Source organism: Corapipo altera, unplaced genomic scaffold, assembly GCF_003945725.1.
Source record: "Corapipo altera isolate COAL_440 unplaced genomic scaffold, ASM394572v1 22, whole genome shotgun sequence".
Taxonomy (NCBI): domain Eukaryota; kingdom Metazoa; phylum Chordata; class Aves; order Passeriformes; family Pipridae; genus Corapipo; species Corapipo altera.
In genome coordinates this window covers 8,361,982-8,386,270 of record NW_020884886.1, presented here as the reverse complement: position 1 = coordinate 8,386,270, position 24,289 = coordinate 8,361,982, and the positions used below count along the sequence as shown (strand labels likewise).

At 36.1% G+C, this 24,289-nt stretch overlaps 1 protein-coding gene across 6 annotated transcripts in view; it reads left to right on the top strand.

The window, feature by feature from the left end:
- KCNIP4 (potassium voltage-gated channel interacting protein 4) overlaps positions 1-24,289 on the top strand; it is a 407,041-nt gene that overhangs the window by 195,477 nt on the left and 187,275 nt on the right. The window contains exon 1 of one of the 6 annotated variants that reach the window (XM_027642609.1): positions 13,626-13,923. The exons of the other annotated variants lie outside the window; for them this stretch is intronic. Coding sequence (XP_027498410.1) covers positions 13,824-13,923 — 100 coding nt within the window. The 5' untranslated portion in view covers positions 13,626-13,823. Of the gene's footprint in view, positions 1-13,625; positions 13,924-24,289 lie in introns of those variants that run through there. 6 annotated transcript variants of the gene reach the window in all.

Below are 24,289 nucleotides of genomic sequence, written 5' to 3'. Positions count from 1 at the left end.
GGCAAGCAGGCTTCCACTGGGGTCTGTGCTGCCCCATGCAGATGTACCAGCTGGGAATCCACTCTCTCCCCTCATCACACAAGCTGGGACAGAAGGCTTGAAGTCATAGCTGTCCCCTGTCTAAGTTAAGACATAAATTAACGTCAAAAAAACTAGTTAGTAAGTAGACACAACTTCATCAGCTGTCCTTTGCATCAGTTAATAACTAGTTGCACAGGAAATATGTAGCAATTGTAGTAAGACTAATCAGTCACCCACCTTCAGGCTCCAGCATTACAAATGCTCCACAGAGAACATTTCCATGTTGCCATATGCTCTCTAAAAGCACAGCCAACAGGCTTCAAGGCCATAACACAGCTGTAGAGGGAAAATACAGAATACCTCATTCTGTCTTTACCCTTTCAGTTAGTAAAGTCAACATAAATCTTGAGGCTAAAACTGTGAGCATCAAATTCAAAAAAGAAAGAAGTCATGCTTTGCAGTTTTCAGCTGACCCTAGTCACCTTTCTGATGCTGGCACGCTCATATTAAATACTCTAATACTGAATAAATGTCATGTATAATTTTAAACTAGTAAAATTTTACCCCCATTTTGTACTTTTGTAAAGGACTATGTATTACAAACCAATAGCAAGTAAGTCCAGTACTTCTGGGACCACTGATTTATGTAGGTCTTGTTGCTCACAGGTTGGGTTACAGACTGCATGGGGTTTTGCTTTTTTTGCTTGTCAGTTTTTAGCTGAGCTCCTTCAAATAGGAAAGGAGAGACATTATCTCACATATCTGATCTCTGTGAAATCTCATGCTTTCTTATTCTTTCTCTTGCTCAAAATGGGACTGTGTCTACATTAAGGCAGAAGCAAAAGTGTGTCCAGATGAGTCTTAGCCCAATTTATTAGGACATCTTTCTTCTTTTCTAACAAGACACAGCCAAACCTTAGCAAATCATTTTATTTTCTGCACACAGATATCCTGGAAATCCATCTGTCTTTTTTGACACTGTAACAGATGCTATCCTGCTTTCCAGTGTCCATTTGAATTCTGCTCATGAATGACCTATGCTTCATTTGTACTTGATTTTCATTTAATTTATCCTGAACCTTCTAATAAAGCTCTCTAGTGTTCAGTAAATTACACAGAATTGAAAGCCAGCCACATAAACTGTTAACATGCAATGAGACAGTTATTTAGGGCTCATCTCTGCTGAGAGATCAACACATTCAAGAGTAGAATAATTCATATGTTGAGTATCTGGCAGCAGCTCCCTCAGTACAAAGCAATTTCTCTGCTGGGATAACAGATTTCTCCAAAAGAGTTAATGAGGTCACAAATATGTATTTCCAATGAAAATTCTCTGAAATGGATCTTGGCTTAAATGTATATTTCAGATTAAGTTGTCTGTCCAGCCAAAACTGCCATATCAATGTTGAATTGTTTCATACAGCAAACACTGGCTTTTCTTGAGTAAACAATATAAATTTTTATATATTAAAAAATGTAATTGTTTTAACAATTAGGAACTCTATGGCTACACCTAATTTCATTTATCTTTCAATTAGGGCAGTGCTCAAAACACAAAAACAGTGTGCCCAGACATTCTTGCAGGGTTTCTGGCAGGACTTTCTTTCCCAGTGCAATGGACAAACAGACTGCCAGTCTCCAGGTACTTGTTTTTTTTTCTTTTCAGTGAACATGATCATAGTACATATTCACATGACTCTGGGTTATATGCTGACCTCCATTAAAAACTCTATTCCTCAGATAATTTTGCTGGCTGAAGCTGATTTGAATTTGAGGGGCCAAATGAGTTTATAGAAACAATGGTTTCCTGATTAAATAGAAGTCATATCCCCACCAGACTTCTTAGTTCCACCAGACTTCTCAGTTCAGTCATGTTCCACTTAAATATAAAGCTTAGATGCTTTGCTTCTTTTTATTAAAATTTATCATTTAGGATATGATACACTTGGGATGACATTCTGAATGTATAGAACAACACAGTCAATGTCTAGGGAAGCCCTTAACCAAAATAAGAAAAAATAGAGGAAAGAGTACAGTATAAAAACAAAGTAGTAAGTAGTCGGTTTTAATGAGTTATGTTTTCCACAGCTGTGGAATAATTCAGAATTTATTCTGGATGATTCTGAGATTTCTATATTTGTATGTTAGGAAAAATGCATTTCCCAAACCTTTTGTTTGTTTTGTTTTCCACTTTTGAAAAACTGTTTTAAAAATAACCCGAATATCTTAGATACTCAGTTTTCTAATTAAAAAGATAAATGTACCAGAGCATCATAAGTAGGATAATATGAAAAGTGACTGCTTCAAAGACTTTGAGTAAGCTTCAGTTTAATTTTTTTATACCAGATCTGCTGCTATGTAGGACAGGTTGACAGCGATATATGCATAGACAAGAATAAGTGAGATCAAACACCAGCAAAAGATATTGAGGAGAACATTGGGCTGGGGTTGGATTCAACTTCCAGAGAGTGATAAAGTACTAGAGTTTGGGGGTATGTGCTCTAGTTCTTTTCGTTTAGTTTTTTTTTAGTCTGTCAGTAAAGTACAATACAAGAGACTTGACTAGGTGAATTTCTGAGATCCCTTGAAATTCTACAACTTTATAACTCCAAGTCTACAGAATTCTTTGAAAAATATTTTTAGTTGATGCTTCATTCAGAACTTTTTTTTGCTAGCTGTATTTTAAGTCTTCTTTTCCAATGGGAAATATGGGTGGTTTTTTTTGTTTTGTTGTCTTGCATAGGCTATATTTTCTATGGGTTCATTCAGTGATCCCATTTTTTCGAACTTAAAGTGTACATTCCGTATGAATTTAACTCTCAGCAGAACTAGGTGCACCTCTGATGGTGATTGCTAAATTGGTTTCAGATAATTATTATATTAAATCCTTAGCTTGACACTTCTACTACTTTTACAACAATATGAAGTAGTGATTTGGGAATAGGACAGATTTCAAAGCTTCATGCACAGAACAAGTTTCACCAATATAAGTCATCAGAATGAGGAATGACTCCCTGCAAATTGTGCAGTTTTTCAAAATGTCTCAGAATTTATTCTGAATCCTTGAAAATTGTCCTCATATGAAAGGAAAAAAAAATATCTGGAAAGTCTGATAACGTTCCCTGTCTGCAGAACATCTTTAATTATAGGCATAAGAGTTTTAATACCTGTTAAGAGTTTTAATACCAGTTAATTACTGGGTTGCAATATACCAAATGTTTTTTTTTCTTTTACTGTCCGATTGATTTTATTTTTTTAAATGAGAAGCTGTGAAATGCCTAATATTGATGACTTCTGAAAGCCGGTATTACTAAGCAACTACTAAGCACATTAATTAACATCTCATTGAGAATAAGGATCAGCATTACTTTGACATCACAAACGTACTACTGTTAGGGCTAGCACATAAATATTTAACTTGGGATCATACTCCTAGACTCCACAGACTTTTGTACCTATGATTCACAACTTACCAGTTACAGGGACTATAGCATAGTTTCAAAATTCTGGGTAATTCTGGGTACTTTGTGAATATTGCATCAAATACTTCTTTGGTACTTTCCCTCCATTTATCAGAACAAGCCACTCCATTATTTTTACAGAGGCTAGCAGGTGGGTTAAATCTATTATTAAAAAAAAAATCTACACTCTGGCCTTTCTTTTGTAGTATTTTATCCTGGGCTTGCTAGAGTCTTAATTAGCATGTTGTAAGATCACCTACCAAGGATACAATCTGTCAGGATACATGAATCTGTGAAAAAAACATGTGATGGAAGTTCAGTTCTTACTGTAGTCAAACCCAGCATATTATATCTCCCTATGTAGAAATGACAGAACTATTAAAAAAGTTCATGGTGGAAAGCCACAGCAAAGATGTTTGTAAGGGTGTCACAGGTAATGTACTGAGGATTTTACACACAGCTATAGTGGTGCATAGACAGTGGAATAGAATCCCAATATTGAATGAGTAGAGTATCACATGCGTTTCATACCAATATGTTATTCATGGAGGAGTAAATGTATGCTTCTGTATTTCAATAAATTCAAAGAAGATGCTTTGTTTTACTGTGCCACTATTTCTGATCCATCCTTTGCTTGGTGATATAGAAAAGCTTACACTGATATTTCACTTTGACAGCGAGATACCAGGTGGGAAGAGGTGGTTAATATGTGACATGGATAATTTGATACACAACTGAATTGTCATAATACAGTAATCTATGGCTCAACTGCAAGGTAGTATCTACTGCAGTAATAGTTCAGAATAGAACCTGGAAAAAGCAGAGGCAAACTTTCTCCTTGTACTCTGATGTTCATGTTTCAAATTGTTAGTGCTAGGACAAAGGAAAGCAACAAGAACTTTGTTCAAAAGAAGAAGTTAGAGAGCAACACATGCTGTTAATGATTGGAAATGTCAACAGGAAATAGTGCAAGGATACCAAACATCTGGAGAAGATGTAGAAAAAATTATACTATACTGAAGTGAAGAGTTCTGCAAGCAATGGGATGAAAATACTGCTTCAAAAATAAAGATCTAAAACTCTGCCAGCAATTAAATAGTCAAGTACACAGGCCATGTCAGGTAGATTTCAAAACAGGCATCAGAAACTCAAAACTTTGGGTATGTAACGTTTCCAGAATTAAAACCATGGGAAAAATCGTGAGCCTGATTCTATTGCTGGAAAGTGGGAGACACACAGTGGGGTACTGTGGGGATCCTACTTTCACTGAGGAAGTCATGGAGCCTACATTTTGGAGAAGATGGTTACTGGGAAACAGAAGCAAACTCATCCTGCCATCTTTCTATAGGCTGCCTTCCTCATATGCAGCAAAACTGAAAAGAAGTGGTGGACTCTGCTCTAGCCATCGGTGTTGCTGCATTGCATTTCTGTGAAGTTCTCTACTGACATCTGCTCCCATGGGCTTCCTCTGCCAGACTCTGCTGTTTGCTTTGAATATGGAGCTCAGGTTTCCTCTTCTGATGCAAAACACTGCAAATAGGTTAGAGGGATATTCCTCAGAGGGAAGAAAACCCAACCTGAAATTACAAAGAAGGAATTCTGCATTTGAAGCATACTGATAATGCTACAGGAATGGAAAATGTGAATCTCTGTTACCTCCAGCCATTCCCGTGTTGTGTATATAGGTATGTATATATTTCATTTCACAGTTCTCCTGTCCTCTGATAAAGCTATATTCCTGGCTGAATCTACATTACATTCTAAAATTAATTTCTAGGTAGCAGTCTTAGGATGCCATTTCAATTCTATCTGTTTCCCAACTTGGGGAAAAGAAAGTGTTTCAGAATCTCTTTTTCTTCTTCCATGCTGCTCTCTCTTTAGTGCTGCTTAGTTTCAGACATTAGTGGTTTTGCAGATGATCTCAAAACATTGGTCATGACCTCTTTAAATGTCTTTCTTTTTAACCTATCTAGCAGAATTTTAGCATTAGTATTTACGCAGACCAAGACTACTTGCTTCAATTATATTTTTAGTCCTTCCATGTGAAGAGAAGAAGTCAATTGTAGTTGTTTATTTTACTCTGCAGAGTGTTTTAATCACCTGAGATCCTGTGGAAATCAATTTACTGCTGTCACGTAAACTGATAGACAACTGTGTGAAAGATTTCTAGTGGGCCATGATGCACCTCATGTGTCCTCTGATGCCTGTCCTTAAGGTGCTCAACCTTGCTTTTATATTTTCGACAGAGGAGGAGAAAATGTGAGTTTATTCAATGGGGATTGACCATCAATCAAATAACTTATGAGGTATTCAGAGAAAGCAAAATAAATAGATACCTAACCGTGGTGAAGCTTTGCAGGTGTCTCACTTGTTTTTAGCTTGTTTTGACAAATTAGGTGCATTAAATGTCATATTTCATATTGTTTTACTTTTCTAAACTCCCTGGAACATTTGGAGTTCTCTTCATGATATATTATTTGTGAATATAAAAAAAAGCAAATATTACCAAGAGCAACACTCTCTTGATACATTTAAAGATTAATAGGTAAACAAATTTCAGTGTCTTGTTTGTTCTTTCTGTCTCCACTGGATCGGTCTTTGCTCCAGAAATTTTCACGCCATTTTGGAACATTACCGGCTCACAGAGAAACACATTCACCTTACAGACCAAGTGGAAAAGGCATATATCAGAACCTAATATTTCCAGTGGAGCAAATATGAATTTAAAGTAGTTTTCCACCAGCAAAGAAACAATAGAGTTATGAATTTGTTTGGAAAGAAGTTATATTTTCTGTAATGCAAATGACCACTTTATAAAGAAAAATATTCACTAGAAACCAAAGAGTGTAATAATGAGGCAGAAAGTGGTAATACCAGCATTTATATTGCATAAAGACAGGCGAGGGAGAAAGAATTTAGATAACAAGAAGAATTCCCTGCCTATTAATTTGAGTATTCCCACTGAGTTTAGCACTGCTGAAAATCTGTAAGTCTTGATGTTCAATGCACAGAAATCTTCTGTTCATTTAATTAGCAAATGTCAGTGCTTTATATCTCTCTGGACTGTTGCACTAATGTTCTTCAAACCTGTTCTGTAAAGACCACACATGCAACTGATCTAGTTCGGACTGTCTGCTGAGACTGTTATCCCAAGTTTGTGTTTCTGTACAGTTGTTCACATAAAAAGGCCATCCATCAGATGGTCTAAAACAACCATAAACAACCACTGACAATTGATGAGGTAAAGATTACTATTGAATATATGGTTGTTATATTTATTTTTAAGTGTTTTTTTTCACCGTGAGATAAATGGTGCAATTCCCTGTGATTCTTGAGGCACCATAATGCACCCTTCAGTGAGTTTCTATAATAAGATCAACCTCCTACCAAACCAAAACTGAGCTCTGATGTTTGAACCTAAAACAAGCTTTGCTTAGGCACATGGATTTGTTTGTATCAGATTTATACATGGTACAGATCTTCAGGAAAGACATTTAAAGACTGTCAGATTGTTAGGAAGAAACTTGTTGGGTGCTCCAAGTAGGTTAATTGGGCAGAATTGGAAACTGAGTGTATCTGTCAGCTTACCTTATTTATTTTATATATGTTGGTTAGCTTTGTATAACCAGTCTGAAAAGCAAAACAAAACAAAAAACTCCAACAAAATGGAACTTGTCACTCTTTTGTTCTGTCATTTGTCTTAATAAAAACCTCTGGGCAAAGAAGGAGCTCACCCTTTGGACTAATAGCACTCTAGGGCTTAAGTCAGGCTGTAAGGCTCTGTAGATATTGGCTTCAGATGGCTCTAGCTTTTTGGTTCTTTTTTCGTGGTTGTTTGGGCTTTTTAAAGCAGAACTATGAAAAATGCTGTCTTGCTCCAATCTCTCAAGCTGTTTTCCATGAGCATATGAGCTAGGCTTTTCTGTGACTTTTAGTGTTGATTGGCATAACAGTCTCTTGTTGTCTGCAGTGAGCTACTAATGAACCAACAAGGGATTAGGAGGAAAAGCCTGGCAAACATCCACATGCTGCATCAGCTGAACTGGAGGAACTCTTCTGTCAGTCTCTTATTTTGAGGCTGTAGATAAGTTTCCTTGTAATATTTACAATAAAGTCAACTTAATACAATGCTCAAACCTAAAGTCTGCAGGAAGTTTGGCAGTTTTCCAATCGTATGTAGCAAAAAAGGTAGCAAAACACAAAATGTATTTCTAACTATTAATGATGTGTCTTCTCTGCTATCTGGATGAAAATTTTACCATCTTGTGTCATAAATTTCTCACCCTCTGTCCATAGCTGTGACTTCAAAAATGTCAGCATCCACATGTGGTATATCATGGAAACTTTCAAGCACAGGGAGTGCAGTTATGGTAATATTCCAGAATATTAAGGGGCTATATTAGAGCCAGCAACATTTCTTATGAATAAGGTCTAATTTATGAATAAGTAAGGCTAGCATTATTCCTTGAGTGGGTTAACAGCTCAATATTCTCTAAAAGTCAAGAATAATTAGGTATGGCAGTAGTATGTTAGGACTGGCCTTGAAGGTTACGGCACATATTTTGCATGTGATGATGTGGATCCATTAGAAATGGAAAGGAAAGACTGAAATAGTTGGACTGGCAAGCCAGAATTATGATCTTTGTGGCAATATCTTAAGTGGATAAAGAGGAGCAAGACAGCACTTGACAAGGACAGAAAAGACATTAGTTGAGGAGCTCCTCACATTAGTTTAGGAGCAAAACCATGAAAGTCTGAATTAAAAGTTTAGTTGGCTGTCAGGGAAAACCCACTAAATCTTAGAGCTGTTATACTGAAGGCATTAGATATACACTAGGTTTTAAGTATAAAGGGAGAAATAAGTAAGAGGCAATACGCAGGTTAAAAGGCTGAAGGACTGACATGGCTAGGAAATTACTCGTGTCATAAGTGTTACCTCACATGCTTCCACCTTGGCAGAATAACACAGTCTTTAAATATTGAATGTACTGGAGGTGTGGGTCAGATTGTACTAACAGGCCTGTTGAACCATGGTGAAATAACCTGCTGGAGGCCTGCTACCACCTGTGGCATCCCACAGCTCTGTGAGGCATTGAGCATGAGCTATTTGAGTCCGTGTGTCATTCAGAGTAAATTAAATCAGGTACTATAAGGCACCATCCCTTTACATGCTGTGACTATCTCAAAAATTGAAATTAAGCTTGCTGCATTAGTTCTTCATTGTGGAAGATGCATAGTTTTACAAATGACAGTTAATAACTCTTTTGTAATTCTATGTGACAGGACTTTCTCTGGAGTTTGGAAAATGATCAGTAGGTTCTCTCAAGTACAAACACTTGAAAAATCATTAAGTTTCTTAGGAGAAAAATCCTTGCTAATAAAGAGGTAGCACAAACAAATCACAAGAAATAGTTGAAATTCAGCTGTGGAATTGTAACAGCCAAATATTTTTCATCTTCAGTTTCCACAGAGAGTTTTAAAATATACTTGTCTGACATTTTTAAGACATTGAACATTTTTGAAGGTTTTTTTCTTTTTAATGAGGTTTAAGGACCTCTAGCAAAGATGGAGTTATCAGAATGGTAATGATGAAAAAATTTCTGTCTTCTAATGACATATAGTTCATGGTCACAGTTAGTGTGATAGTTTCCAGAAATATACACTACCACATTGAGGGAGCCATATTTTCACTGCAAGGAAAAAGATAAACTTGAAACATAATTCCATTTTAAGAGTTCCAGAACACACACATATATTCAGAAAATTATTAAGAATAACTTATTGACAGATTTTGTGCTCCTTCTGACATTTATATCAACCCAAAACTTCTGAAGAATGATGTTATGATATTATCGAAGTTGTCAGGTGTACTTTCCAACTGGAACTACATCTCAGCTGGCATGTAAGGATGTTTTCTGTCAGTCTTTTAAAAGCCTGGTTGTGAATATTGTAGGACATAACTTTTTTCTATTTTAATCAATTCTGTAAAAGCACAGTATTTATGTATTGCCATCTAAGTATACACCAAGTATATATTTAAGAGAGAGAAAAAGGGAGACTAAAGTGCAATAACAGCTGCTGAGATAATAAAGTATTTGCACTTATGATACATCAAGATTTTCTGGTCCATTTTCTTCTTTGGAAATAAAGAGTGGGTTTACTCCTTTTAAGATTAAAAAAACTATAAATTTCTTGTAAATACCTACACAGAAATATTTTAGTGATTTTATTCAATGTTGGAATATTTATTCAAAGCTCTTCCTATTAAAAATAGGAGAAAAATATGTTGGAGGGACATCAATTTTAAGCAATCCTTAGACTGCTCTGTCTTTACATCATGATTTTTACCCTTAAAAGAAAATATTATTTAAGTTGTTCTCAGTTAAAATCAAGAAATTGTATCTTCTATTACAGGTTTTGTTCTCAGACTTTATGTATGACATGGGACTCCCACTAGTGTTTTTCCATTCCATCCTTCTCTTGCAGTGCACAGACCTCCTGTTTGCACCCAGCTCTGCCAGTTAACTCCACCGCTAACTGCCCCCCGCCAAGCCTTCCCCAGATCTGTTAGTGCACGAGTGCATTCCACATTGCTTTATGCAAAGCTATCAAGGTTAGCTCAGATCACTAATCTGAATGTTTTAAACAAAATCTAATGGATTTTAACTGATGCAGGCCGGACTCCCATAACCTATTTCAATAGGTGGTAAGGAATACCAGAGGATAGCGATTGTTCTCATGGAAGCCATGATGAAAATCTGGGAGTGGCTTAATGGCATCCAGATGAATATAACAGAATAAGAAAAGGAAGTGTAAGGAAGAAATATAACCCTTACTGGGACTCTCATCTGTAGACCAGCTAATAATTTTTCAGTCTAAATTGATTGAGTCTTTTTTTAACATTAACATTTCATGATATATAGCATTAAACAATAGCAGTAAGATTAATGGTATCAAGTATCTTAGTCATAGTAATGTGAATGGAGTCATTGTGTTGTGTTTTATAGCTCCATCATAAGATAAGAAATGACCATTTAGATATGTTCCTAGCTCCAAATATAACCAGTGAATTCAGTTTAATGTATTTACTCTCATGATAAAAAATAATGCTGCAAAATGCTTTGATGAAAAGGAGACAGCATTTATAAGACTTTCTAGACTGAAACCTTTTATTTGCAGTTACACCTAGGAAAAACAAGGCTACGTTCTCTTGTGTCTAAAACAAGATGGCATGTAATTTATTATTTAATATCTTTCCTTCCATTCCTATTTCCTGCATTCCTACTTGTACACCTTTTTCAAGCTTAATTCTACAATATAATAAGGCATGAGTAGCTAGGCAAGAGAAAAAAATAAGGTTTCAATACTTGGAATTGTTAGCTTCATTCTTCTTGTAATGTTTTGATAAAACTGTATAGGTAAACAAAAATCACTTTTTTTTTTCTTTTAAGGGAAAGCAAAGGATAAAACAACAGGCCACTTCACTGTTTTGGTAAGGTACTTGGAGAGAGAAATAATGTTATGTTGTTTGTAACCCTATCTGTCAATAGAGTCAGCTCCGTTTTTAAGCAGATAGGAATGTGAAGATCAGAGATAGCTTTGTGCTATTTTGTGTTCTTACATGAGGAATATTCTAAGGTTTTAGAAAGTTTTGCTAAAAAGCAATGACATAATGAGGGAAAGTGTATTAAACTGCGTATTAGATTACCTATATGTATATTAAAAGGAGAAGAAAAAAGGGATTCTCGTGGCTGGTTCACAGCACTTGAGAAACCTGAGTTTAGTCAAAGCTTTCTTGCAAAATCCTAGCCTTCCCTGGAGATTATCATTCTTACTGTGCTTTGTCATCTGTCTGTAAAACTGTAGTAATACTAATTCTTCCTTTCTTCTGTACTTCTCTGCTGTGTCTTGGAAGAAGGGTGATAATTAGCCATTGGTGCAGTAGACCTATACCTCTGGAAAAAACTATTCACTCTGCTGATACCTGAAGAGGCAGATCCCTGACACTCCATGTGTGTGTTTATCCAGTCACTGACAGCCATGGTTTGCAGGGCAGTGGCATCCACTTTTTTTGCAGAACCACCACCATAAGCTCTGCTTTCCAGTCTTCTCCTCTCAGCGCTAAGTTCGACTGTCAGAAAAGTAGTAAATGTGGTGTCTTTTAAAAAAAGTTTTCATTTTACCATTTTCAGCAGACCAGTATTAATGAAAGATATTAATTAAAACGAGTATGTCCATTGAGGTGGTGATATTGCATGTACCCAAACACAACTTGTATCAACTTCTTGGGTAAAGGCATACAGATTGCAAATGTTATGTTGCTGATGCTGATAAATTAGTCTGTTTTAGTCCGGACTGAAGGAAAGCTGGACCTACTTTCCTTAGAGTTGTAGATAAGATGGCTTAGAGATAAAAGACATTTAGCCTTGTTTGGAACAAAGATTGAAGGAGAGAAGAATGGAAGAAGAAGAAGAAGAAGAAGAAGAATGTAAGAAGATTGTAAGAAAGCTTGTAGCAAATAAAGGCAAAGATACTCATGGAAAAGCTGCTTGCAGAAATGAAAGAAATACAATATTTAGGAAGGAGTATTAAATCACAGATTTTATTACAGAAAAGGTTTAAGCAGCTTCAGGGAATCCAATCCGGAACAAAAATCACAGAATACTGGCATGTGAACATTACACTGTACGGATTTATCCATCCACCGTACAAAAAAAAGGTACCTTTATTATATCTGTTAGCCCCCTTATTCCCACTTCATTCCACTGTTTTCAGTAATGACAACACCCATTATAATGCAAGTATACCTAGGAGACTAAGAAGTTGCTTCCAGTTCTCACGTGACACAAATAATTTTTTTTTAAATCTTATCTAAAGAAAGAAAGAAAATCGAGTACTTGGCAGTAATTGATTTCAACTGTGTGGGGGACAGTACTCTAGCAGACAGGATTAAATTTGTTGCAATTGTTCCCCTGCTCATTTTTTGCTGCAATAGAGGTGCTGTTTTTCTATTGTAAATTCCTCCTTAGATGCTAAATTATTAAGGGATTTAAAGAGTAAATCCTTAACCATGAGTATACTGCATGTGACAATGTACTGCAGACAGTTGTAGATAGGCCAGTGGCTGTTACTGGTATAAGATACCAGTTCAGTACTGTGGTCAGTATCCCTGTATTTCACTGCTAATTTTTACATACTTTGTTTAGCAAATATTACTGAAGTGAGAATCAGTCAAAAATAATGACCTTGCTTTTGCTTTTCCTTGCCCCGTCATGGATGTTCAAGGCCAGGCTGGATGTGGCTTTGAGCAACCTGGTCTAGTGGAAGGTGTCGGTGACCGCGGCGAGGGGGTTGAAACTAGATGATCTCTAAGGTCCCTTACAAACCAACCGTTCTATGATTCTGTCTGTGATTCTCAATCTCTTCTTTTCAATTTTTGTTTTCCAAATCAGCCCACAGAATAAACCTTAAAGAATTTGAGACACTTCGGTTTTTTATTTGTTATTCATTCATGGCTAGGCTTCGCGAACGAAGATTTGGGAAGGCACTATCCACATTTGCTACAGGCACGCTGGTGGCTTATGAGGCACCATTATTTGTTATAATTACAAACAAATATTCAAACAAAAAAGAAGGGGAAAAAAAGGCTTTCTAATATGCTGATATATATAAAATGCTGTGTATTACTTGCCACATGCAACAGGTGGAATCCCATCGTACTGAAGCAAACGTTTCACCCGGAGAAACTCATGGACAAGTTCAAGTTTGCAGCTCCCCCACCGACACACCCTTCTCTCCAGCCCAGCGGGAGGCAGCCACAGCTGGGTGCGGTGAGGGGTCGCCCCGGCTGCCTGTCCATGCACCTTCCCAAGGGCAGCGGTTCCATCCCGAGCCCCGCTCCAGCACCGCCGGCCCCTCCCTCGGGCCGTGCCCCGATGCCCGGCGCGCCCCGGTCCCCGCGTTGCCCCGGCAACGGGCTCCGCGCCCGACGCTGCCTCCGCCGCGCCTCAGCCCGGGAGCGGCTCCCGCCCGCCGGGATGAGCCGCCGGCGCTCCCGTCGCATCGTTGGTTTTTCCCGGGGCCATCTCCCGGGTGATCTCGGGGGTGGGTCCTGGCCGTCGGGCTGTGCCGGAGCCGGGCAGTGCCGCCAGGCCGGAGCGGATCCCCCCGCCTCTCCTGGCCTCTGCTGGGGTAGCCGGGATGTACTCCCTGCCGCTCCCCTCCCACTCGCCCCCTTCCCTCGCGGGAGCCTTCCGCACCTAGTTTAATGGCTTTGCTAAGAAAGCCAGGCAGAAGAGCACTTTCCTGAGTGGCGGTGGTCAGACCATGACCTAACTCACCATGAACTTGGAAGGGCTTGAAATGATAGGAGTGCTGATCGTGATTGTTCTTTTTGTAAAACTGTTGGAACAGTTTGGGCTGATTGAAGCAGGTTTAGAAGGTAAGGGAGTGCGTTTCAGTGGCTTGTGATTTTTCTGTTCTGGTTATTCTTGCAGTGGGGCAAGAGGCACCTGTAAAGTGGATGTAAGGCACTACGTGAGTCACCTCGAGAGCAACGTGCACATCAGTGGCTGTCTGTTGTGGATGTTAGAGTTGTGATGGTTTAATTTTGCAGGAAAAATAAACTGCTATCCTGAAAACTGCCAGTATAAACTTAGATGTTAAACAAAGATAATTATCTTCAAGTCTGAATCTCTTATTCCTGTTTGAAATCTGCAAATTTAAAGTAGTAGGGATCAAAGCAGATTTCAGGATGTTAATGGGCAAATACAGTCAAATTGCCTTAAAACTGTCTTGTAATCTGGTCAAAATTGTTTTGGAATTTATTCATGTTAACGTCATCTGTACTAGGATTGTTATAAGACCAAGATATATATTTTATAGTATTTATAAACCTGTTGAATATTTAATTTACTGTTAACATTTTAAAATGTGTTTGAGAAAGAACCATGATATTGGTTCAAAATAAGCAACTTTAACATACACTCAGAGCAATCAAGTACAAGTTTTATTGCTGGATGCTTGTTTTTCTTAGATCCCCTCCTTTTTTAGCAATATTGGTTTTTTATAAAGCCATAACAATGAAAAACAAGAAGCTTACTTTATCTTAAATATGCTTTTTGTATGTGTAAAGGCTAGTGTAATATTGATTATTTTTACCTTATTTCTAAGAGTACTGTTATTCTTACCATATGAAGAGTTAGTCTAAAAAAACCCACTGATGGGAGCATGGTTGATAATGTAATAATAATTATTGCATCCCCGTGTTTTATTAGGTTCCAGTCTGAAATGGTCTGTTTCTCAAATATACTGACGGAATATTGTATTCTCAAATCTTCCTGTCAGCTAGCATTTGGGTACAGTGTATATACTTATGCCTGTGAAAAGAACTTTGTTGCCAGAGATTGTAGTTTCATGTATTAACATGTAAGAATATGACCAAAATTTGCTCTTATGAAAAGATCTAAAGTAAGCTTGTTTATGTAACCCTTTCAAGAAAGGGTTTCTTTTCTAGTGATTTTAAATAAGGAAGTCACTCAACTAGTTCTCTGTGTTGCTGTCTTGCATGGACTTGTTAAGTTTGATTACAGAATCTCAAAGCTCTGCAGGAATAATAAAAATGTGTTATCAAGTGCATTTTTATAAAGAATTTATGTTTGCATTGCAGTACATTATATTGAGTTTAAATGACAACAAAGAGATTCCCTTCAAATATACGAACTTCTTTTCTTTTTGCGCTGTGTGCAGTTGTAAATAGAAATGTCAATCAACTTGAGAACTGTTATGATAAAAGTTATTTCCAGCATTAGAGGCTGCAGAGGTTGGGGAAGAAAAATCCACATTTACTAAATAGGTTGTTCGTCATGTTTGGGTGTGCTCTGTCAAGTTTGATTGCCACATCTGGTTGTGTTCCCTGGTAAAATACATCACTCGATTGTTGTCTGTAGTTGTTTTTGTGGCTGGAAAAGCTGATAATGGAGAGACAATTCAAAACATAGTGAAGATACTGTAAGTGGTTGTAATATTTCTGTAAGAATTAAGTTTCTTGTGCAGCTGCCTGTTTTGCCTGCCTCACTGGCCAAAAGTCTGGCAGTCTTTGTGTGCATAGAATCTTAAAGTTTCTTTTTACCTAGAGCAGTACAGGTTTCCTGCAAGCCAGCTAGAGGAAACCACAGGAAGACATACATGCCCCACTCCTCTGTGATGTTCAACTTTTGTGAATGACGTAGAAGTTCCCATGTTACATGGGAATCAAGTAATAAATATAAACAATGTGTGTTAATGGACCTTAGCTTAATTTCACAGACTGATGAATTTTTTTCCCCGTAGTTCAGAGGCAGTCCAAATTTATTGCCTATATTTTTCTTAAACTTGAGATTTAAAGGTCTGAACTTATTACAACAGGGAAAAAAAGTAGATATTTATGTTTTTACAGGGGAGTTGAAAGAATTGTGTTATTTTAATAAGTATCAAGGCAATTCATTTTCACTCATGAATGAAAAGTACATACATTGTAAAATTGTGTCAGTGTTGGAAAAGTTTTTAAGTAGAATGTTAAGAAAAAAGGGATTTTGCAAGTATAGTCAGACTATTCATCTGCCTTTCCAGAAATCAGTAAGGAAGTTGATAACAGCTTTCTGAAAATGTTGGGTTTCATAAGGACGTTTGTAGTTTTCTGGGTTTGTATGGGCTATATCCCTTCTTTGTTTTTTTCTTTTTCCCCACAAAGGTTAATATATCCTAGTGAAATCTTTTTGCATGTTTCACACAGATTAAGAGTTTACAGCCTATAAAACACATCCTACGTCTAGCTGGAAGTCAAAGTTAGTAATAATCTGTAACTCAACGCACTCAATGCAGGATGCTATATCTGAACTCTTTAAATCATTCTGAAGCTTAGGTAGAGTTTGAGGTTTCAGAATCCTGTTGTGTCCCTATCATGGCAGCAAAAGCCTGAAGATAACTTAGCATCCTTCCTACACTGGGTTGTCATGATTCTGAACTTTGTAAAATGCTTCCATGTTAGTTTATAAGAATTAGGTGCAATTGATGTAAATCAAGAGCAAAATCTCATTTTCCTGTGTTCAGTGTCATAATAACTATCATAAGTGTAAGTAATGTTCTATTTTCTTCAGACTCTTCAATACGCATTATGTATAATAATAGTCATATGCAATTACTTTCATTCTTTATGAAAATAGTAAAATACTTGCAGAATAGATATTGTATATACTTGCTTATACTTGTACTGCACTCAGATAACAGTATGCTTTCTGTGGTTTTGCCTGATTGCCTTCAACTGCTGAGTGATTCTGTTGTTGTAGGAGAAAATTTTTCAAATAGATGTTTTTAATATTGTATGACAGCTCTGAAAGTGATAAGTAGCAGAATAGATTTATACACTTTTGTAGGTTTGAGGTCACAGAGACTTTATCTCTCGTTAAATATTATTTTATAATGTATTGCACTCACTAAGATTGCAGTATGCTTTCTGTGGTTTTGCCTAGTTGCCTTTAACTGCTGGGTGGTTTTACTGTTGTTACAAAAGTATTTTCAAATAGATGTTTTTAATATTGTATGACAGCTCCTAATGTGATAAGTAGGAGATTGCAGTAGTGGATTGCTCAGGCTTTGTTTCTAAGTTAAATATTTAACTCTTCATAAGTCAGGCTATGTCCTCCTTGACAAATTTTACAGATTTTTTATAACAGTAATTTACTAGGTGTAAAGAGTAGTGTATTGATACCTAATCAGGAAAATTTGTTCCTAGACGTACCTAAATATCAATTTTTAATTATTTCTTCTTCTGTGGCAGGTTTTTCCAAAAGACATTCACAAGTAAAATGATACAAGAACTGAATAAGCTGTATGTATGATGTGTTACCATCTTAAGATTATGCAGTATTCAGGATGGTGATTTATAAGATTTCAGTACACTTTTGGTACTTTTCTGAAAGACTGTGATGTTCATATGTAAGGATCGTATGAATTTGATGAAGGTATGGAAGAAGTTTTCTATGTAAATACCTTTCTTATATGTCAGGGTAAATTTTCTGGGTAAATTGTAGGAGACAGAGAGGTTGAAGCATCATCAGATTAGCCCATTCCTAAATTAAAATAGTTTTGTCCTAAGGTTTCTTGGGAAACCTGGATAGCTTTTCAACAGCTAAATCACTTATTAATTAAATAAACAGAAAAATAAACTTCTCTTCATCAAGGTAAGCATTCAAACCTCAAATATCATTAGGGATAAGGTTCAGAGAAGAAATCTGAATTATATGACTGATAAAAAATATTTACATAGGAATACCTTGTTTATTAGGAAATACTCTTATAGCAGTTAGTACCTCTAACAGAAAAAAAATGGCATAAAAGTAGCTACATATATGACTGTAAAATGTGGATTCTCTGTTATTAGTATCTATCTAATATCCTTGTTTAGGAGCCCTGAGAGAGGCCGTGATAGAACTCTACAGCTAAAATTGTAATAATTGAGCTAAATTACAGAAACACTTGATTCCTCTTAAATGTCAAAGCAGTTCTAATCCCAGTTTAATCATCTTGGCTGTTAACAACTTCCTATTCATCAGACAGAAAACAGAGCAAAACCATTTACGCATAGGTAGTTGCTTGTAGTATTTACAACTACTTTTGGCAAGGACTAGATGTGACTGGAAACGTGGTGAAAGTTACTTGTGGTTGCTCTGAAACTGGCAACCACTGAAGCTGTTTTGTCATTCAGGCTATGATCTGCTGAGAATGTCAGCATTTCCACAGCGATGTCCCTCTTCACAGTGTTCTTCATGGATGGAAATGGAGTAGTATCACAGAATAGTTGGGTTGGAAGGGAGCTTTGGAGACTGGGTTGTTGGAACTCTAGCCCAACCCCCATGCTAAAGCAGGTTGACCTAGAGCAAATTGCATGGAATTACATCCAGGCAGGCTTTTTATACCTCCAGTGAAGGAGATACTATAAACTCTCTGGGCAACCTGTTCCACTGCTCTGTCAAGTTTTTCCTCAATATTAATTTCAGAAGATTAATAATGACTATCACTGCATCCTAGAAATAGCTTGTAATAAACATAGGGGCTTTTATGACATTTTTCTTTTCTTAAGATCATTCTGGATGTCAAAGACAGTTATGCACAAACTTATGAAGTATGAAAGCAAATGTGGACCGATATGTGAAATGATTAGGCAGAGCTGACAGTATGCGAAAGAAAAAGATACGATAGAAATTTTAATATTAGTACTTTCAGGCATTGCTTAGAAGTAATTTGTTCAATTAAGTCTTCATAGATTACAAAAAGAATTAAAACAGCTGTTGAAATAACTACTCATACGCGGGTGAGTGAGCAGTAGATAGAAATCTTTAACACAGAACTGCAGTGAACTTTTTCTTATTTAAATATTTAGCTCAAACAGCACTAACAAGTAATCTGTAAACAGTGACATGTATTGTAGTTGATTTGGAATTAAGCACATATGAGAATCTTACCAGTCGTGCATCCTGCATGACTGGTCAGCAGGCCACTGCTGGGCAGAATGAATAAGAGGAAAGCTATTCCTATTTTTCATACTTGAAGCTTTGATTAAATGGATACAGTTTAAAAACCAGAAATAAGTAAGAAAAGAAACTTGTTAGCCGTGGGAATTTGTAATAGGTGCCTTCAGCCCTTAGGTACCTGCTTTAAGCAGTCTGCCATCTCTGAAACATCTTCTGAAGGCTGGTCCATTCTTGCAGAAAAACCTTCTAGTGTTCCAAGATCCGTATCCACTGAAGGGCGTCTTTTCTCAGCACTTATTGTCATACTCAATGATAATGTACATGTCTAGTGCTTTACATCCGTAGAGAGTAGGTAAATATTTTAACTGAAGGGATACCAAGGAAATGGATGAATGGAGTCCTATACTCAGTTATCAATACAATACCTTTTGCAAACTTACTAGTTCATAATTAACCTTAAAAAAAAAAAAAGTTTCCTCTCTAAGTTTTATATATGTCATAATTCATTGGTTATTTCCCTTTTTTCCATTTCTGTTACTCTCACATATATAACTATTTGAGCTACTATACCACAGAAGGAAAATGAGTTTTTAACTAAAGCTTCTCTCTTTATTGCAGGCTTATAACATTTTGGCTATCTGATGCATCTTCCTACAGAATTCCTAATTTTTTGTTATATTTTCTGGCTGATTTTCCCATCAGTCTCATCCACTCAAAATATTCCTCAGCTTCAGAATATCAGTCTTTTTGGGACACTAAGGATATATGAATTTACATGTGTAAGATACATGCACTTTGAATTCAGACTGCCTTCATTTTACTTAAATACAATGCAGAGATGTTCAGCTTTGACCCTTACTCCCTTCTGTTAACTTCCAGTCTACTTTTTCCCTCATGTCTTTCTAGTTGAAGGATACTTAACATAAAACTTATATTTATCTCAATATCTCTTTTATTAGAAAAGTGTAACTCCAAATTTTAGGAACTTTATTTCGTGTGGTTTCAAGCTGGTGCATCCCTAACATCACAGTTCATATGTATCATTGTATTTTGATTGGATCCCTCTGAAAACCCTCACTAGGCTTCAGTATGTCCTTGCATTGTTGTGATTATGAGCTTTGCATTATTTTTAACTTAATCTGCTTGATGCTTTTTACCTGTTCTCTGAGCAATATGCTGTGTTCTGTACTCCTCTGTAAGATTCCATGGTCTGATTCAGGTAGACTTGCGAGTCTAACATCACAGTAATCACATGAAAAGTGACTTATTTCCATATATTTTACCTTCTTGTGGTCTCACAGAGTAACACAGATTAGTTGAATTTTTCTGGATTTTTTTCATTTGCTTGATTAGGTTAGTTAAATTTGCTTAAGTATTTTAGTCCTATATGTTCTTATATCAAAGGCAAAAGATTAAGCAGCATAACTGAAAGTATGCTACTTGGCCTTATTATTTAGAGTTATAGTTTATTTTCTTACACTGCCCTGTGGTCCCTTCCGGAATTATTTGCCAAAATTTATTTATATAAAATTGCAAATTATTGTATACCTTCTTAAGGCTATATCCTTCTTAAGGATTGTGTATTTTAGCTATTGCTATTTTGTTTATTTTTTTTTTAATGGGAGAGTTCTTCTTTTAGTTATCTGACCTATTTCTCTGGTGATTAATTGTTTAGTACCTGGTAGAAAATTCAGTCCAGCCAGACTGAGTGCTGCCTAAATCTAATGAGGCAGATGATTTAATCTGGTACATCTCTGTTTTTCCTTTCTGCATTAATTTTCCCCAGTGGTTTCCCCTAGTGGTATCCCCCTAGAAGCAATTTCTGATTGTAGTTTCCAGTCTTCATTTCTGATAGCCCATACTGTCATTTTGTGATAACACAATAATATATGTGGTTCTCCAGGCACGTTTTATTTTTTGGATCAGTAGTCAAAAAAATATTCTTCTGCAAACAGACAAAACTTCCAAAGTAGGCTACAATACAGCAAATATTTTCTTATTGTTGATGATGTAAGATAATGAAAGAAAAGGATATTAGATCAGGTGAATACATGTTTATTAATGAGATATTTATTTTCCAGTATCAAAGTTATTGCAGGAAATACTGTGTACTTTTACATAGAAGTAAAATTAAATTTAACACTCATTACTAACAACAAATTCTAATGCAGAAAACTCCAAAAAAATAAACTCGTATGTCTGAAGCAGAAGAGAAAAAGGGTTACCAGAGAAGTGAGTTGTTTAGGACATTAAGGAAGATATCTTTATTGGACATAAGCATTATGCTGTTATGATAATACATAACACTCGCCAAATGTTGTAGATACATCAGAACAGACTCTTGTCCTCCAGGGTCTACCCCTACATAGAGAAGGTTTGATAGAGAGATATCCACATAGATCTGATTCGTCTTTGCCTGTACTTTGAGTATCCAGTTTACATAAGTAATTGTAAACAATACCTATACTTTTTAATGCTTCAACTCATACATTAATGTTGTGCCTATATTACAATATTGTCAAACCCTATTGTTGCCAAGGTTAGCATTTTCTTGAAAAACAGTCTGAATCCCCTAATGTATTGTGAGGACACATTAAAACAAACATCCTACTTTACAAATATTTCAAAGCTAATGTAATACATTTCAAGGTTAATTGACACTATTATCTCCATTAAGAAAACCTTATGCCCCCTCTTTTATTAAAGATAATTATACAAGTATGTGTGTTTATCTGCTATATGCATTAGAAGTATTGGAGTAATTTTATCCAAAACTTCCTTTAATATCTTGACAAGTTAAGACTGCATGTCATGTCAGCAAGGCCCAGAAATGAACTATTCTTCATTCTCACCCTGCTTTCTAATGTCTTTTCAGATGATCAGACAGTAATCTTGCAGTTTACATGGTATTTGTTGCTTATCAGACCCATTTTGTTGGAAAATACCTGCTTGAGGATTTCAAATGCCACCTACGATTTGATCTATTCTTTTGGTAGTAGAAGCTCGTACTCAATTAGCGTTTTTCTAATTGTATCTACCAAGGGATGTGGTGGCTGTAGGTCACCAGAAAAGAGTTTCTGCTGGTGGAAAAAATCATCTACCTACAGCCACTTCTTGCCTGTGTCTGAGGAACTTTCAGTAACAATAGAACCAAGACACAGTCTGCCTAAATTTCTCTGATGGTGACAGCCCATGCTTAACTGTTGCACCTAAAAAGCAGGCAGACATTTATCTTTTAGTGCCTGTGGAGTGAACCTGATATTTCTGGAAAGCCCAAATTTCTGCAGATAATCCATAATACTCAAGTGCTGTGAGTATTATATCCCTTGGAGAATAAGACCATATTCTCCTCTATGGGGGGCTGTAGTCTCTGCACTTGGAAATAAATCTATCGTCTAAGTAAAGTCCTTGACTATTTTTTTCATTAGAAAAACTTTTTTTTTCACACTGAATCAAATTTTATTTAGCCTTAAGATGTTAAATTTTGAAATTATAGTAACATACCATCTGAGTTACCTCCTTTGAAGTATGAGATTTAAATTTGTATTTGCAGGACAGTAAGAGTACCTGTACCTTCAAATATCAAGTTTGCCACCGAACACCTAACAAGATCGCAAAGATAGGAGGTGCATCAGAGGTCTGCCTAGCTTCAGTTGTAACTTACAGCTGGTGATAAAAGGAATTGTACACAGTTGAGTTTTATAAATTTTTAATACATACAGAAATTAATATGTTAATGCTGTATATTTTATTAAACATCAGTATAAATTACCTTAATTTCTTTCTTAGTCATCATCACAATTCACAGTCTGGCTGACTTTAGGGCTGGATAAGTAATCTGTGATGAATCAGGTTACCAGAATAGGAGTACTTGGTTTCAGAACTAAAGAGGTTTAACTGAAGGCAGAATAGTGTGCTGAAATTGTTGTTTAGCAAGTTGACAGTTGAGATGACAAAATGTAGTGCATTTGCTCACAATCAAAATTACTTTAACAGTTCAGCAATAATAAGATAGGACGGTATTCACAATCAGCTCAGATGCTGACCCATTCAATGAGAACATGACTCACCTCACCTTTGAGTTATCAGTCTGTTAAAAGTTATACTTTAAATACTACTTATTTTTCTATTTGCTTCCTTACCATTCTCTTACAGGGCTATTGTAAGAAGCTCACTTTCTGAGTGCAAGAATTTTTTGACTGAGCCAAAAATTGATAGACACAAAACATTTCTATTTAAAAATCTCACTGTAAAAACACAAGCTAAAGATTCATCACAACAATCTTTTGACAAGCTGGCCCAGCATTTAATTGTTTTCAATGCCAGAAAAGTATCTGTTTTAGGCTTTTGTTGCTGTTTAGACTAAGAGCTACCTGTCTAATACCTTTGCCTATACTTTGCTAGATTTAACATACTATGTAGCATCTGATATCTCTAATCTTTGCAGATTAATTTTTAATCTGTGTTTACAAACTTCACCGCTTTCTCTCAGAAACTAAGTAAAACTACTTTAGCACTTATACCATTTATTTTCCAGATTCAAAACAAGTTTTGTGGTTCTTTTCTGAACCTTTTTCAGTTTTTAATAAACTTCTTAGGGGATTAGTATTCAAAACTGGTCTCAAACAGATCAGAAATAAAGATTAATATCCCCACCTTGCCCATATTTGATAATTTAACATTTATACAACTGAGCAATAATTAGCTCATCTTATATTTTATGTAAAACAGAGATATTCACATTAATGATTCTACATAGAAATAAAGACAAGGGTGAATTCCTTTCTTTTTTGTTAGAGGAACTAATTAGAAAATATTTGGTAATTTTATTTTTTCATGTGAAATAACCATATTATGTGACCTTCTGTTGTGACGCCCAATATGGATTAGTACAATTGTACCACCTCCTGTGATTTGATTAATCTTAAATTAGCCTACCATAAAAAAAGAAATAACATGGATTAGGAGTGCTGCTTCAGATCTGTTCCATTTGTTTCTGGGTTATCAAACTAATTTATAGAAAAAATTACCTGCAGTTACTTATCTTTGTGAATATAGGTGAGTATAAAGATGTATTTTTTTTCATTTTTGGAAGATCCTCATTCCTCCCATTTTTATCGTTTTTGTTCCTTCTTAAAGATGCAGTAGTCTGGGTAAACCTGCAGTATCACAACTCTTAATTTATAGAGAGATATTCTTGCAGTCAGGAAAAATGATAAAATGTAACTTTTCATTCACAGGTTTTTTTTACTTTTTTAAAGTTCTGTAGTGATTGAAGTGATGAAGTACCAAATTCAA